At 39.0% G+C, this 15,335-nt stretch overlaps 1 protein-coding gene across 10 annotated transcripts in view; it reads right to left on the bottom strand.

The window, feature by feature from the left end:
- Nucleotides 1-1,315: 1,315 nt before the first annotated feature.
- The window catches only part of kif26bb (kinesin family member 26Bb), a 35,244-nt gene continuing 21,224 nt past the window's right edge, over nt 1,316-15,335 (bottom strand). For 4 of the 10 annotated variants that reach the window (XM_044106749.1, XM_044106755.1, XM_044106754.1 and 1 more), the window contains exons 11-15: nt 14,480-14,636; nt 10,528-13,579; nt 7,855-8,024; nt 6,245-6,395; nt 1,317-4,146 (exon numbers count right to left, since the gene is read on the bottom strand). In XM_044106749.1, coding sequence (XP_043962684.1) covers nt 3,947-4,146; nt 6,245-6,395; nt 7,855-8,024; nt 10,528-13,579; nt 14,480-14,636 — 3,730 coding nt within the window. In that variant the 3' untranslated portion in view covers nt 1,317-3,946. Of the gene's footprint in view, nt 4,147-6,244; nt 6,396-7,854; nt 8,025-9,996; nt 10,119-10,527; nt 13,580-14,479; nt 14,637-15,335 lie in introns of those variants that run through there. The other 6 variants (XM_044106750.1, XM_044106752.1, XM_044106758.1 and 3 more) reach the window with 5 other exon arrangements.

Genomic DNA, 15,335 nt, shown 5'->3' with positions numbered 1-15,335 from the left:
TTCAACACAAAAAGTAAAAATCTTCATGGCAGTTTGTGACCAGAAAAAAAAGCTCTTCTTTTAACACCAAATTAACTATTGTTTATAAAACATACGCTCTTCGGAAATACTACTCACCTGCTTTGACAAACATAAAAATCAGATGTTCATGTTAATATTTTCCAAAGATAAAAAAAAAGCTATACGAATTAACTCCTGACCCTCTTTCTGCTTGCTGAATCATTAAAGCTGTCAGAGCCTGCAAATCAGGAAGTACTTCACACTGATGAATTACACAATTTCAACACATAACAAATAATAAACACATCTTTATGTTCAAAAGTTAGAAACCTTCGCTGTTGTGGCAATAGCGTTCAGTCCATTCAGTCCTACTTGAAAATTATCGTCTGTTTTTACAGTTTTAAACTGCAGGTAATACAATGTTCCCTCCCAGGTACACGGGTTCCCATTCGGGTCTCTTCTGAGGTCTTCTTGAATGATCAGGCTGCATAGTATTTACAGCAGCTCTCTGTGGATGAACAGACGTATTATTTGTACTGCGATGGCCAGTCTTGGGCAAAGATTGGCCATTCAAAATCTGGAGGTAATAATGGCACGAGACAAGAAGGAAAGGTCTTTTTTGTTATCCTGAAAAGAAAGCAGAAAGAGCAGAAACAAAAGTACAAAAGGTTAAATAAAAACAAAATGAAAAGCACTTTGTGTTGTAAACAAGTTTAAACTTCTCATAAGTCATTGATGGCCTCTTTGAGTAATTTTGGTTTTCTACTGGTTTGCGGTTTCTCTGCTTTTATAAAAAACTCAAAGGAAACACTTCGTAACTTTTTGAAGACTCAACTTCAATGACTTTGTTTTCCATCTGTTCCTGAATTTCCATAGAATATAGCATAATTAGTTACTTTTGGAGATTTTTTATCCTACTTCATAGGCTTATTTAAGAGACTTCTTGACCTCCTACATGCAGTTCTCAACACAGATAGCTATGATCAGTTTTGTTCTTCCCAGACGTAGCAAAACAATAAATAAATGAAGCAGAAAAAGAAGAAAGGCGCTGTTAAAGAAGCAGACATATCTGTGTTTGTGTGTGCAACTTTCCTGCTTTCTTTCCCTCTTTCTGCTGACTTTCTAATTGGGTTACTTCAGGACTGAACTCTGCTTGGCCTCATTACCTCTTCTCTATCTGCAGACTGGAAAACCCTCTCTGCCAGGAATTCATCTAATTATTTCAGCTTCACTGCTTTTTCCTTCTGCAAAAAGCACAGTACATAAATTTCCATCCATTACGAAGCATTTCTTTTCTAATCACAACACAGAAACAGATAGAAACAGACTACAGTGTCATGACTTTATTTTTTTTTAATCCTAGTTAAAGAATCAATCGAGCTGTAGTCGTATGTTCAAAGTTACCAACAACATGCTGATTCATATGGCTTACATTAAACACGCCGCGTGTGTTTCACCTTTTTACAGCATTTCTGACCAATTACAGAGCTTCGGTTCCTCATCTGGGATTGGCTGAGAGCTCCTTGCGCGTGGCGACATCAGAAGAGGTTCTTTCTCTTCTTGTCAAGCCGGAAGTAGAATCCACTGTTTTAAAGTTATTTACCGACGCATTTAAAGTGTCCGTTTATTTATCCAAGACCACAGGAAGGAGAGAAATAATTCACATTAATGTTTCAGTAGGTAGTAACTCCAACAAACTCAGTGTTGTCCTCAGTCTCGGGTTCTTCTTAGTTAAATCATTTGTTGTCCTTCGCATGAGCTTTAAATAAGAAGAGGAGTAATTCATACAGCGTTAGCACCAAAAAAAAGTCTACTGTATATATACAAAATGGCACCCAGAGTGATAGAGTATTCCCTTTAAATAAAAAAAAAAAGGACAGGAAAATAACAGTGAGGCTCAAGAATCCTCTCGCTCAAAAATGACACGTTGACTTGTCCAAAATGGCTGAAGGGTTTTCTTTGGTGGAGGTACATGGGTACAGTGAAGGTTCTCACCAAATTATTCAAAGAAAACGTGCATCCAGAATATTAACAATGTACAAAAAAACCCCCAAAAAACAAAACAAGCCAGTCTTTATTTTTGGTTGTGATTTCCTGTGCAGCCGGTAATCGTCTGTGGTGTTCATTTAACCAAACAAGACAACTTTGTAAAAAAAAAAAAAAAATCTCCAACTTAAATCCTGACTTTGAATCGTTGGTTTCTGGTCTTCTGATGACGTTTTTAATGTTCAGCACAGCAAAGGCTCAAAAAAGTTATGCTAGCAACAGAAGTAGCTAGGTACTTCTGTATGCTAGCTGCAAACATAACTAGCATATTTCTAACTCGTAAATTGTAGCTTCCTCTACTAGAATTTACCAGCTACTTCTGAAGCTAAAATGTATGCTATGGCTACTCCTACAGCTAGCATACATTTATGCTACAGAAGTAAAGTAGATAGCACAAATTCTGTAAAATGCTAGCAGAACAAAAGATATGTTCTGTCTTTGTTTAGGAGACAGTAGAAGAATGTGTTATCTGTAGCACCAGTCAGAAGTTTACAGGCAGTCATCAAGGGAATGAATGTTTTAATAATTTGGGGCTTTTACTGATAACTTGACCTCAATGAATTTAATTCCAAAAAAATGTTTCAGTTTTCTATTATTTCCCAAAGTTCTAACTGATTCCTACAGGCTTATATACACTAATATCTGGGTAAATAGCCCTTCACTAAAATGCAGAGGAACCACATGCTTTTTATAAGTACCAACAAAATCCCAACACAATTCTGGCTGAATATTTGACCACAGTTAGTCAGAATTTGTTGCATTTGTTAAAATAGTTTCCAAGAACTACTGAAGAAAATGACACAAAAAACTCAGAAATGTAAACAAAAGTAGATTGGTGTCAGATTGTAGTGGTTGTAGGATTTCTCTTTTGTCTTTGGCAAAAGACCGTGAGCCATTTGTCCCGCTAGCGCTGGATACACACGTTTGTTTTGGTTACATTTACCCAGAATGCCCTTCACTATGGTCCACTTCCTGCTTTTGGAGCAGTCTATGGTCTGTTTGACATTCACATTTGGATTCAAACTGCACAAGAGTTCACTTCAACTGAAATGAGATGGAGTTTCTGAGGCGAACCACAGTTAGCTTTTTTGCCAACTGTGTGTGAATGCTTAAAGTTTGATTAAGCATTCACACAAACCCAAAACAACTGACATTCTAGGCAAACAAACTAAAGCAAGTTAAACACGACTGGTGTGAATGCACCCTAAGATGATGAACATAGATGCAGTGAAGTCCCACACAGAGCAGGTAACCTAGTCTCCCTATACTTACTTGGATAAAAGAGAACAACTACCCAACTTATGGGATCGCCAATTCCACATTGACTGTCTCAGCATAAAAATATTAGAAAATGTAACAAAATGTAACTTTAATACAAAACAAAAGTAATGTTTCTTTTTTTTTTTTTTTTAGAAGGCTCATGTGTTCCCCTTCCTAATACCACCCTGGGCAACTGCCCAGGAGTATCATCATGAACTGAGACTGCATCAGTCAAGTGACAAAACCAGTCAAAGAAGAGGCTATCATTTCTGATAAGAATGGTCAAATATGCAGCAAGAATTATGTCTGACCCTTGCAGATGGTCACTAAAATAGTTAGTTTGTCTGAAACTTCCTAAGGAATATTTGACCAAATATCAGTGCAAACCAATGGTTCAAATTAGTTATTAAAAGGCCAACATTAATTAGAAGTATAATGTGTTTGATAAGTCCTTGTAATCTTCTAAAGGCACTGAGTCTGGTGACTAGAAATTTCCTTCCTTTCAATAAGGGAATTAGTCATGCTGTGACTAATTTAAAACCATCAGACTTATTTGAAATCAGTCAAAGCAATGATCTCAGTCTCAATCGTTCAGGTAAAAGGACATTTTAAAAAGGAATAAATCAGCCAACTTCTCAGGCTAGAATTGCTTCAAGGTTTTCTGCTGCTGCGCTTTTCGACGTCGCTTCTTGCGGCGCCTCCTGGTGGACGCATCGAAGCAGGTGACCATCATGGTGTTGGCCTTGCAGAGGTTGACCCTGTTTTCCAGCCGAGCCGTGACCTCCTCAAGGGCCTCCAGGTGCTCCAGGGAGTCCACCTGGAAAGTCTGCCACACGTCGACTGGAGAGGGACAACAAGGTGACACTTAACGTCTGACACTGACCGCAGTTACTGATATATCTGTATTTGTGCTGCCATTGCAAATCTGTAGTATACACCTTTTATAGAAAATATATTGGTTTTACATATTTGTTGAAACTGGTATGGTAGCAGACAGAAAATCTGTGAAAAAAAAGTCTGAGCTTCTCTGCCTTCTCCCAGTGCTAACTAGAAACAACCAATCAGAGCCAGGAGGCGGGTCTTAGTGCTGTCAATCACAACCCTTTCCAGTCTTACATTTGCATTATCAACCCTTTGCAGGCATTTCTTTCAGAAGAGCAATTTACAGAGTGATTTCATAATTTCTTTTCCCATTTCTTGAACTGAAAAAAAAAAAAATGTCCCATTTAATCAACTTCATTTATTTACTTTTTTAAGATGATGTGCTGCCTTTGTACAGCAAATTTCTTGACCAGTCAAATCAGTAAAAGTCTGTTTATTTTACAGGCAGATCATAAGTAAACTGTGCCACCCAAGAGACTATGAAGTTCTGCATAGTATTTACTTAAAAATTAATTTAGTTGTTCTGTGTAGTCGGGCTAATTAGTGTTGTAGCAACTTTATTTTTTTAAATAGATTTATTTTATAACAAATAAAATTTTGTCTAATTTATTTCATATTGTTCACATTTAGTTTTTTGTATGACATAAATTATTACCACTACTCTAGTTTCACATTTTCCTGCTGCTTACAGCTCATTTTATGCAACCATTGCATAAAATATAAAAGTTTGATGCTTAATCTCTATAAGAAATGTATGATTTCTGAATTCATATTTGAAAAAAAAAAGAAAAAAACTTAGCCCATCCTTCATATTTCTTTTGAAATATGAAGAAACATATTTTCTTCATAAAGCATATTTTATGAAGAAAAAATATGTTTTCTTCTTCGTAAAATATATGAAGAGTCTGTGTTAAAATGCTCACTGGGCAGTAAGTGAGGGACTCTTTTTAATAACCCAGCACCCATGATTCTTTGACAGCTTTCTCCTTCCATAACAATTCACCCCTGGTGGTGTTTAATAAATAATTCACATCAACTGATGTAATTGTCAAAATCTCTATCTGAAAGGTTGAACAGGGTTGTGTTGTTCAGCTGGTACACATTTGTCACATTTAAGTCATAATAAGCAACTAATCAATTAAACCCATAATAAATTAAGACAAGCTCAATAACTTCCATTCCAATTATTTATATTCTTTGAAGGGCTTTTTTTACAGACATTGCAGCCTGTTATATATGTGGTTTTTATTAGGAATGCACCGATTCACTTTTTTTCCATTTCTAATATCTATCCCAATATCTGAGGTTTAATATCGGCCGATAACGATCCGATATAGAAAATCAGTAATGAACTGACTTAAAATGTTTCTTTCCTTTAAAAAATACAGACTTAAAAGTACCGAATTACAAATCTGACAACTCTACACCAGTACAGTACATTGAAATACACCAATAGCTCCATGAGCTTGGTCAAACATGCAAAAATCACTCTTAATTTGTTCAGTCAGTGCAATTAGAGTAGAGCAGCCAATGCAAAATAAAACATCTGAGAAAGACAAACACAATATTTTGACTACCTTTTTCAAGCATCCAAACCTTTCAACAAACGTTTCAAATGGTTCAGAAAGTCCAAATAGAAATTCTAGATATGATGTAAAATAAATGAAGCATGACTTCACTCAGAGCACAAAACGTAGAGTTAATTAAACAGATCTGCCCTTATGGATGCTTGATCTATGATCTTTTTCAATAAGGGAACAGATATTAATATTGGATCAGTGCATCTCCAGTTTTTGTTTCCTTTTTGTTTGTTGTGCTTTATTCTGACTGTTTAAATGTCTTCCAGTTCCAGTGTTGTGTATTTTTCTCTTACAAAATTCAAGTTTATTGGTCTTTGAGAGCGCAGACTTGCATTATAATGCCATTATCAAAATAGTATAATCATTTATAACAATAATTACTAGAACAATTGTGACAGGCCTATGCAAGAACACAAAAGATACTCTTCCTTGATAACTCTGGGAACTGAACAGAAACCAGAGACGTTTTTACTGACACTCTCGGTTCCACTTGGCGGGTTCCAGCATGAGGTTGTGTTTGGCGTGCTCCAGTTCTCTCCTCAGTCTGTTGTACTTGACTCGGACCTCTGAGATCCTCTGCTGACGATGCTCCAAAAACCTCAGCTTGGCGCTGAAGCATCCACGGCCCTGAAACCACCAGTCCATACAAAACACATTTCACTACTGCATTCTCTTCTCAAACGCTGCTTTGCATTGCTGGATTTTTATTGCACTTCCATGTTAGGTCTGTCTTTCCAAATGAGTCTTGAAGGTAGGATGAAGAGTACACAGATAAAAAAAAAAAGCGTTATCTCTCCCAGAGGTACAAGACCAAAATGTACGGACGGATTGTGTTAATCTAAAAAACATCACGTTTAGGTGACGCCAACTCCCACCTGCAGGTGGTAGTGTTTCCTACACTTGATGTCAGGTTATAGACTGAGTGACAAAAGGTCCTACTTTCCGTCAAGCACAACATCGCAAAATTCCTTGCAAATATTTAAAAATTAGCGCCACAAAATCTGTGGTTTTGATCGCAAAAACAATCGTGAAATTCTTTAGGGACTGATCAACGTGAAAAGATGTTGAATGCAGACACTACAGATTTCCCTGTACTGAACCTGCCGCCCCAGCAACGGAAATCTTGAATGAGCAGAAGACAACAGAGGAATGGACTCCTGGACAATACTTTAAAATGCGATTATCACAAAGACTTTCCATCTGATCTGAACAGCTTCAGCTATTTTCTAGATGTAGAAATGCGGTAGAGATGAAACGCTTCCACAAAGTACTCAGTTCAATTGAAAAATAGATTGCAAAAGCTGCCACACTTTTCAGATTTTCACTTGTGAAACATTTTAAAAGCCATGCATTGTTTTCCTTTGCTTTCGCAATTGTACCCTACTTTGTGTTGGTCTAACACAGGAAAGAACGTACGTTGAAGTTTGGGATTGCTGCGAGACAAAATGTGAAAAAGGGTCACGAGGTATGAAGTCTTTTGTATTAAACTGCAACAGCGAAGCAGAGTGTAAAACTATACTTTTTAGTGATTCTCCTTCATGAAGGATTACCTGCAGTCTGCACAGTTGTCTTTGCTTCCAGAGTGACTCTTTGTTCTCTCGGTTGCAGGGCATTGACCCAGTTTCCCCCATGTGCTCATTAAAATTGTATTAAAGTTAGCCGTGTCTCAGACTGGCGGAGACAGGCCAGAGTCTCAGGAGGCCTGACCCGCCGTCATCTGGGACATATCGTCACCGCATGCATGGCTTTTCTGCTTCTAGGAACATTTTAGCTGTTTATCCAGAGTCACTTTACCAGCCGCAACAACAATCTGTTTAAATTTTATTCACTCTAACAAGTAGCAACTAGGGGCTTTGTTTGTTCCCACTTTCCTTATATTTTTAGGCATTTATTTGATTTTATGGCAAGGTTAGTTCTTTTTTTCCCAATGTGTTAAAAAAAACGATATGCATTATTTATCAAAATGGCTACTTTATGCAATTACACATTAAAAAAAAGGAAAAAAGTACATTCTTCCGTGCTAGTTGCCATTAACCTCCAAAGGCAAAAATACAAAAAAAACTGAAAATGAAAATGAAACCAGCACCTGTTTGTCAGCACCTGCTCTTTTCTGCATCCTGTGCATATTGTCGATCTCATAAACCTTGATCTCGTACGCCTCCGGTATTTCCCGCTCCGTCCAGTGGGAGCCCAGACCGCTAGCCGACCGTTTCAGGGGCAGGGCGGAGTCGTGGGACGGACGGCGCTGGTAGGAACCTGAGAGGGAGCAGAAACGTGGTGAAGAGCTGCTTTACCACCACGTTCTCCTCCGTTTCACACACAGTCGTGACTGTTGATACGTATTACAGTTACCACTATGTCGCTTCGTTTTACGATCGTTAACATCTTATGTGACAGACCAACGAAAGCAGGGCGTAATTATGAAGTGCAAGGAAAAGTATTCATAGCTTTAGCATTTCTTTTGCAAATAAAAATTTGGAAAATGTGGCATTTTTGTATTTATCCTCCTTTTCAATTAAACATGTAAAATTCAGTGCAGCCAGTTGCCTTCAAAAGACCAACAATAAGTAAATCAAGTCAATCAGCGTGTAATTTAATCTCAGTATAAATCTCAGCTCTTTTGTGAAGGCCTCGTTGATTCTTTAAGCTGTAGTATGTAACTATTATAAAAAAACTTTCTGAGGGGTATGCAGGCAAATAACAGGAGCCCGCCCTTCATCAGATAACACGTTTCAAATGAAACCATCACGCCTCTGTTATTGAACACATCATTCACACACACACACACACACACAAAAAGCCTTTCAATACAGAAAATGCCAACTAGAAATAATTTTTCCGCTTTGGCGCCCCTCATGCGTGGCACCCATATGAGTCACATATTGTGCAATACCAGATTCTGATCACTCGGACGGGACCACTCTTCTTCTCAGTAGTAGTACTTTTTAAATTGTTAGTTTTGTCAGTATTAAAAGGAAATTTTTCATATGATTTCTAATATCTTCTACAAGCCATGTAGACACACCAGCAAGTGTGGAACAAAGTTATCTGGTCAGAGGAAAAAAATAATAATTAGAATAATAAAAAAAACAACTTACATGTAAAATAATCAATTCCCCAACATCCCCACTTAAAAATAACAGAACAGTTAGGGTCAGAGGTTCACATCTCAGCAGGATAAAAACTTTGAATATATATATATATATATATATATAGAACTACAAGGGAGAAGTAAAAAAAAAATCAAAGCATATCTATGAGGCGGAATGGCCTAGTCAAAGTTCAGACAGAAATGTAATTGAGAATCTCTGTCAAGACAAGAAAACTGATGTACAGTTACGCTCCATCCAATCCATCAGCAATTTCCTTTTTAAAACCATGTGTAACAGTCTTACTGAATTACAGACGACTATGTGTTGGTCTATCACATGAAATCCTGATAAAATACATCAATTTTGTGGTTGAAATATGTCAAAGTGCGGACAGGTTCAAGAAATGTGAATTAATGTGAGGGAAAATGGGATAACAGGCTGTAAGTACAGTGTGTATGATGTTTATACATATGATGTACATATGATGTATGATCAGTAGGTATGATGTTTATACATACTGTATAAACATCATACATTCCTATGTTAAAATGGGATTTTTCTAAAAAAATAAAAAGGAAAAAAAAAGCTTTTAGTCCTTTTGTTTTCCTCTAGATCATCTTTACCAACTTACAATATATTTCTTTCAGCAAGTCTGAGCATAACTGCACACACCCAACTTTCTAATTTACTTTACCAGCCAAACACACTTAAGTTTCTGCGTTTATGCATCCATTAGTAAAGGCCATCACCGGCTTCATGTATTAATGATGTCATGTCATACACAATTAGACATTGAAGCCTTTAAGAAACTAGGCCTTTACAGCTGTGTGTCATGTCTAATTAATGTCACATAAATATGTTATGCAGCCAGATTACAGACCAGAGCTGTTCTGGGTGGATTCATGTAGAAATATCTTGTGGTGGCTTGTACTTTTTATAAATCACATTTATTCAAAAAAAGATCATTTAGTTTGTAAACTAAACTTAGGGAAGAAAAAAAAAACCTTTTCATTCTTTTGTTCTTTTTCTGTTCATCGGTTCATGTTTTCACAAGCTTCATGATGATGAAGTGAAATTAAAAAAGCTATTTCTGAAATTAACTACAGTGAAAATATCAGTCCTTGTTACAGATTTTTATCAACTCAAAACAACAAAGGAAATCTATTTCTAGCAAGGTTGCTACCTTTTCCACACCTGTCTTTCTTTGTCCTGACTACGTTTCCATTTTGGTTCAAACACAAGATGGAAAAGTTGATTCCTGAGAGAAAATGGTCAAATTTAATCTTAGCTTCAACGTTTTAAATACATTCTTTGCCTTAACAGAAACTTCATTGCCATGTTAAATATTTTCAAACACAGCACATAACTCTTAAATGCAGTGAAACAAAACACAACCCATAGTTCTGTAACAGTCTAAAGCCTAGCACTACCTTAGCCATGTCAAACATGTTTTTCTGAAATGTTCATAGTATTAATGTTGATTTTATTTATCTACTGGTAAGACATGGGTACTTCAGCATTTTTGTTTTAATTTAGCAGCCTGTTTATATAGTTAAAAACAGCTAACAAATTATTTGAAGTAATGTTGTCAGGGCCTTAAAGTACAAATAGGTTCCCAAAGAGAACATCGGTCAGGTTTTAAAAAGCCCTTAGTTCAGGGTTCTTACCTGCGTTTCCTCTCCTCCGTGATGATCGGCTGCTGCGCGTCATACTGAGCAGAGATCCACTCCTGTCGCTGACAGAATCTCTGTTTGACGTGCTGCTTCCTGTAGCTTCGCTGTCTCTGACTAAGCTGTCATACCCGCTGCTAACCAGGCTGCTCCGGTTAGAAAAATGCAGGGACGTCTTCCCCATGGCTGGTGGCAAATCTCCGCTCAACACACTAGTGGTGTCGCTTGCGTGCCCACTTAAATGGTCCGGTGTACGAGGAGCAGTCACCTGGCTGTACGGCGAGGGAAGAGGGGACATCTGATCCGGTCCGCATGAGGACGGACTGGAGGACCTTTCCCTAAGAAGGTCCGTGATCCGGCCATTGATGATTCCCTGAATGGCGGATTTTGTAGACGAGCATGTGGAGCTCTGGCTTGGAGTCCGACTGATGGAACGATGAGATCGTGGAGGGGAAGAGGGAAAAAACGAGGACGTTCGCTCAAAGCTAACCATTTTACTGTCTGGTGACAGACTGGCACTGCGGCTGGAATGTTGCAGACTTTTGTGGGACATGTTCAGAGTCTTGATGCTGGGGGAAGACTGCCGACGAACTTTGGGAGTTGCGATCTTGAGTTTTCCAACGGCAGAAAGCTTGGAATGAGAATGCTTGGCAGACTGAGACAGAGGATTTTCTGTGTGAAAGAAGTAATGACTATGGTCAGAACTTGGATTTCTCCTAGGGCTCCTATTGACCCTTGGAAAAGTACAATCTCCTTCGTAGTTTTCTTTATGACTTCCTTTACAACTAGCTTGATTACTTCCCTTGGAGCTTTCCTTGGAACTCATGGAAGTGTTACTCCTGCCTCTTTCCATGGTTGGGAAGTCTCTTGGGATTCTTCCAAGGGAATTAGTCCTTCTAGCCAGCTGCTCCAGTTTGGTATTAAAAAGCTTACTGCTGTTATCAGCAGGAGGCCTATGCCTGCTGCTCGAATTGTCAAGTTTTCTTGCGGGGCTTGGGGTAAAAAGAGATTCATTTACCTTACTGAGGGCACTCGCTGAATCTTGTTTGACCTCTGGGATGTATTTTTGTGGAGAGGAGGTGTGGAGGTTGTGGTTTTCAGTAGACTGCCGTCTGCCATGCCTTCTCTCCAGAGTTTCCCTTGGGCTACATGGAGTAGATGATGTCACCCCCCTTGAGGGGTTCTCTCTGTGGCTGGGATTTTGCCAGGCTCTCGGCAGGCTACCTGTCACAAAGGAAACAGGCATGGTTTCATAGCAACCAGATGCAAAACCAGTTCTCTTATGGTTGCTTCCAACTTGTCTGCAAGCAGTGTCAACCCCCTCTGAGACCTTCTGACTGTGTGTGGAATAAACATGCTTGCAATCTCGAGGGTGGCCTTTATCTGTACTTTCACGTTTCTTTTCACACATTTTGTTCTCCAAAGCTTTTTTGCAGATATCCTTATCTTCTGAGACCAGTTGGTTGAAGGAAGTTAGACTATTTGTCCTATCAGGCTTCTTAAGAAGATGAATCTCAGAAGCACAACTTTGAGTCTGCTTATCTACATTATTGTCCTCTGGACTTCTGGTATTTTTTCTTTTGAGTTCAGAAGCTGAGTTGACATCTTTAGAGGCTTCAGGAACACTTTTCTCTTCTTTGGGGTCATCTAAATCACAGTCCATATTCATCAACATAGGGTTAATAAACGAAGGCAAGAACCTAATTTCTCTTTTGAAATGATTTCGAGCCTTTTCATTGTTTTGTTCTGTGTTTGCAGACTGATCACCAGGGGGCGCTGAAGCTGAACAGTCATCACTGACGTCGCCAATGATTCTGATAGGTTGGGAGCTAGCAGAGGTTTGACCATGTTCTTGTGACGGTGCAGGCTCTCTGATACAAATAATGTTTCCACCTGTGTTCCCGCTGTTGTATGCTCCACTGATGGTCACCTCCTCTACCATAGAGAAGACCAGTTCGTCTTGACCCATTTTGTCCAATGGCTGTTGAACTGTCACCGTGATGGTGGCCTTCATTTCCTTACTGTCCTTTACGCTGTGATCCCCGATCACAACGCTTTTAGCCATAGAGTGTGAAGAGGAGCAAGAAGACGAAGGAGATATGGGAGAGCTTTTACCGATGGGTGAAGCACGTTTATCTGGTTTGAACCAGTCTGCAGTTTCATGGTTCTCCGGTGGTGGGTATTCAGATAAACTGGTGGCAGCCTTGCAATGGGCATTTGCTTCAAGACGTTTGGATAGAACATTGTTACCTGACTTAACTGCTCTCATTTTAGGAAGCTCAGATGAGCATGTCATGCTAAGTCCCAGAGCTTGATTCATCAGTTCTTCACTGGAGCTGTTTGCACTGCACTCCTCACAGTCAAACAAACCTGAATCCTCTCTCTGAAAACTGTCTGTCGGGACAGCACCATCTGTCTGCTTTTCCCCAAAAGACGCCTGAGTACAGCCTTTACCCACACTCAACATTGTATGTGAGGCTTTGGATGCTTCTTTCTGGGGTTGTGTTTTGGCTAAAATATTCTTAAGAGTAGCACCTTTTAAGGAGGACTTGAGGATTTCCATTGTTACCTCACTTCCATCGATACAACCCAGACGTTCTTGAAGTTCAGCAAAGGTGTCGCACTTAAGACAATCTCTCTCCGGTGGTTTCCCTTCTGCTCTCAGTCCTTCGATGTTCCCCTGTACAGTTTCCTCTGTCTTCTTTTCTCCGTGCAACTGAGGAATTAGCAGAAGTTCCTGGAGAAGCGCTGTGAATTCTGGGTCATCCAAGTCGGACTTGTTAGGATGCAAAGAAGGTATGATCGGCACAAACTCGGGTTGCGCCAGCAGTGGGGCCGTCTTGGAGTGGATCGAGCCGTCAGAATTTATCTGGATGACGGTGTCACAGGACTGGTCACTGCTAGAGCGATACAGCTCACCACGTAGTCGGAAAGACGGGAAGTCCACATCTACCTCTTCTGTGGAGTGGAATGCTCGCAGGGCCAAAGAACGAGGACCTTTTTTATCTTTGGTCAAACTCCGTCCACAAGGAGAACATGATGTCGACTGCTGTAAGACATAGATAAAATATGTTGTTGGTTCAAACAGACTGCAGTTCAACAGACACAATAATAACACAATATGGCTAAGGGTGATCGAAAACTTAAAGTGATCCATAGTTTATGTTGCTCTTTTTCTGAGAAACAGAAAATAACTGCTGCTTATTTTGGCTTTTCACCATTTTATGCATTTAGTAGCTTTGGTTGTTTCACCCAACATTTGGGTAACAAAATGCCACAGAAGATTTTATCCATAGGTCAAGACAAAATGAGGAGGTGTTTTATCTCCACTTTGACAATTAACAACTTAAAGGAGGTTGCTATAGTCTAATTTTGTTAATTTGCACAAAGAGTTTAACTTCAGGGGTACAAAATGGTTTATTTATGAAATTGAAGTGAGACAAAATTGCGAATCATTGGTATGATTTGCTGAAGGGGCAATTTGACCAGGCGCAATCAACATTTTCCCCAAACAAAGGAAAATGCTGATGTTTTTCTGACAAAACACATAAAAATTTTATGTAATAAAATGCAATCGAGACACTGACTATTATGTCACTGCTTCAATTCTGCATCGAAAGCTCCCCATTCCTATTAATAGAACTGGCAGAATTTGTTGGTTTGTGTCTCAACCCCAACAATTAGGCGCCGTTTACCTAATTTTGATAAAGTCCAAATACTTTGAAGGCTATTCAAAAAACACCATTCTGCACAATGTTTCTGATGTGCTTTTGATGTCACTGAGGTCAAGTTTTAAACCTGTTCAGATTTAAACTACTAATTTCTACAAAGGGGTGATGTAAAACTTGATTGTATCCACACATGCTGTTAATATAACCACCACAAAGACTCACAATTTGAGACTTTTACTGGATCAATTAGCTGGGAGTAATTAGGCATTGTGTTGTACCTTTGTCTTCTTCTGTGTCCTGCGAATGCGAGAAGCCAGCTGAATGGTAGCGAAGGACTCTTGAAGATGTGCCAATGAGTCAGCAACTTGACCAATCACAGCAATGTGGCAGTTTGGAGACATGGATTCCCGAAGGAGCATCGCCAATTTACTGGACCTGAGCAAATATAGTTCATATATCCACATAATAACTGCAGACATTCAGTTGTTCTGCAGTTGTATGAATATACCTGAAATTACCTACATCACTGGTAGATTTGGATTTAAAGTTATTTTATTCAATTAAGACAGGGATCACCAAACTCGGTCCTCGAGGGCCGGCATCCAGCACGTTTTAGTTCTCTCCCTGGTGGCACCAACAACCTTTTCAACATGTCAATGTTCTTCTTAGGCCTTCTAACGAGCCGTCATCTGATTCAGGTGCGTTAAACCAAGGAGAGAACTAAAACATGCAGGAGGCCGGCCCTCGAGGACCGAGTTTGGGGACCCCTGAATTAAGAGCTTGTTTTTGTGATTGGGAGAGACATAGGCTTTTCCCAAAAAATAATAACACTGCCCTAAATATGTGCTTCCATTTACCGTGCATCCCTTTTGTTCGACATTCTCGGAATCTACAACTATTCCGTAGTCATTAAATTATCTGCTTTGAGATATTGCCACTAACATAGCCAACATGTCTATAGCATCTCATTGTATTTGTGAAAAGAAACATATTGGTGAAGTTAAAAAAATACTTAACTCTAAATTTCCCCTTTTTTGAGGGGATATGAACATATCCCAGGCATACATTTTGCGAAAGATTAGTTAGACAGCAACACAGTTGACTTTAGAGACATATATTTTACAAATGTTTTCA

This window comes from Gambusia affinis, linkage group LG22 (genome assembly GCF_019740435.1).
Source record: "Gambusia affinis linkage group LG22, SWU_Gaff_1.0, whole genome shotgun sequence".
Classification (NCBI taxonomy): Eukaryota; Metazoa; Chordata; class Actinopteri; order Cyprinodontiformes; family Poeciliidae; genus Gambusia; species Gambusia affinis.
The sequence above is the reverse complement of the archived record's forward strand: the minus strand, read 5'-3'. Positions and strand labels throughout refer to the sequence as shown.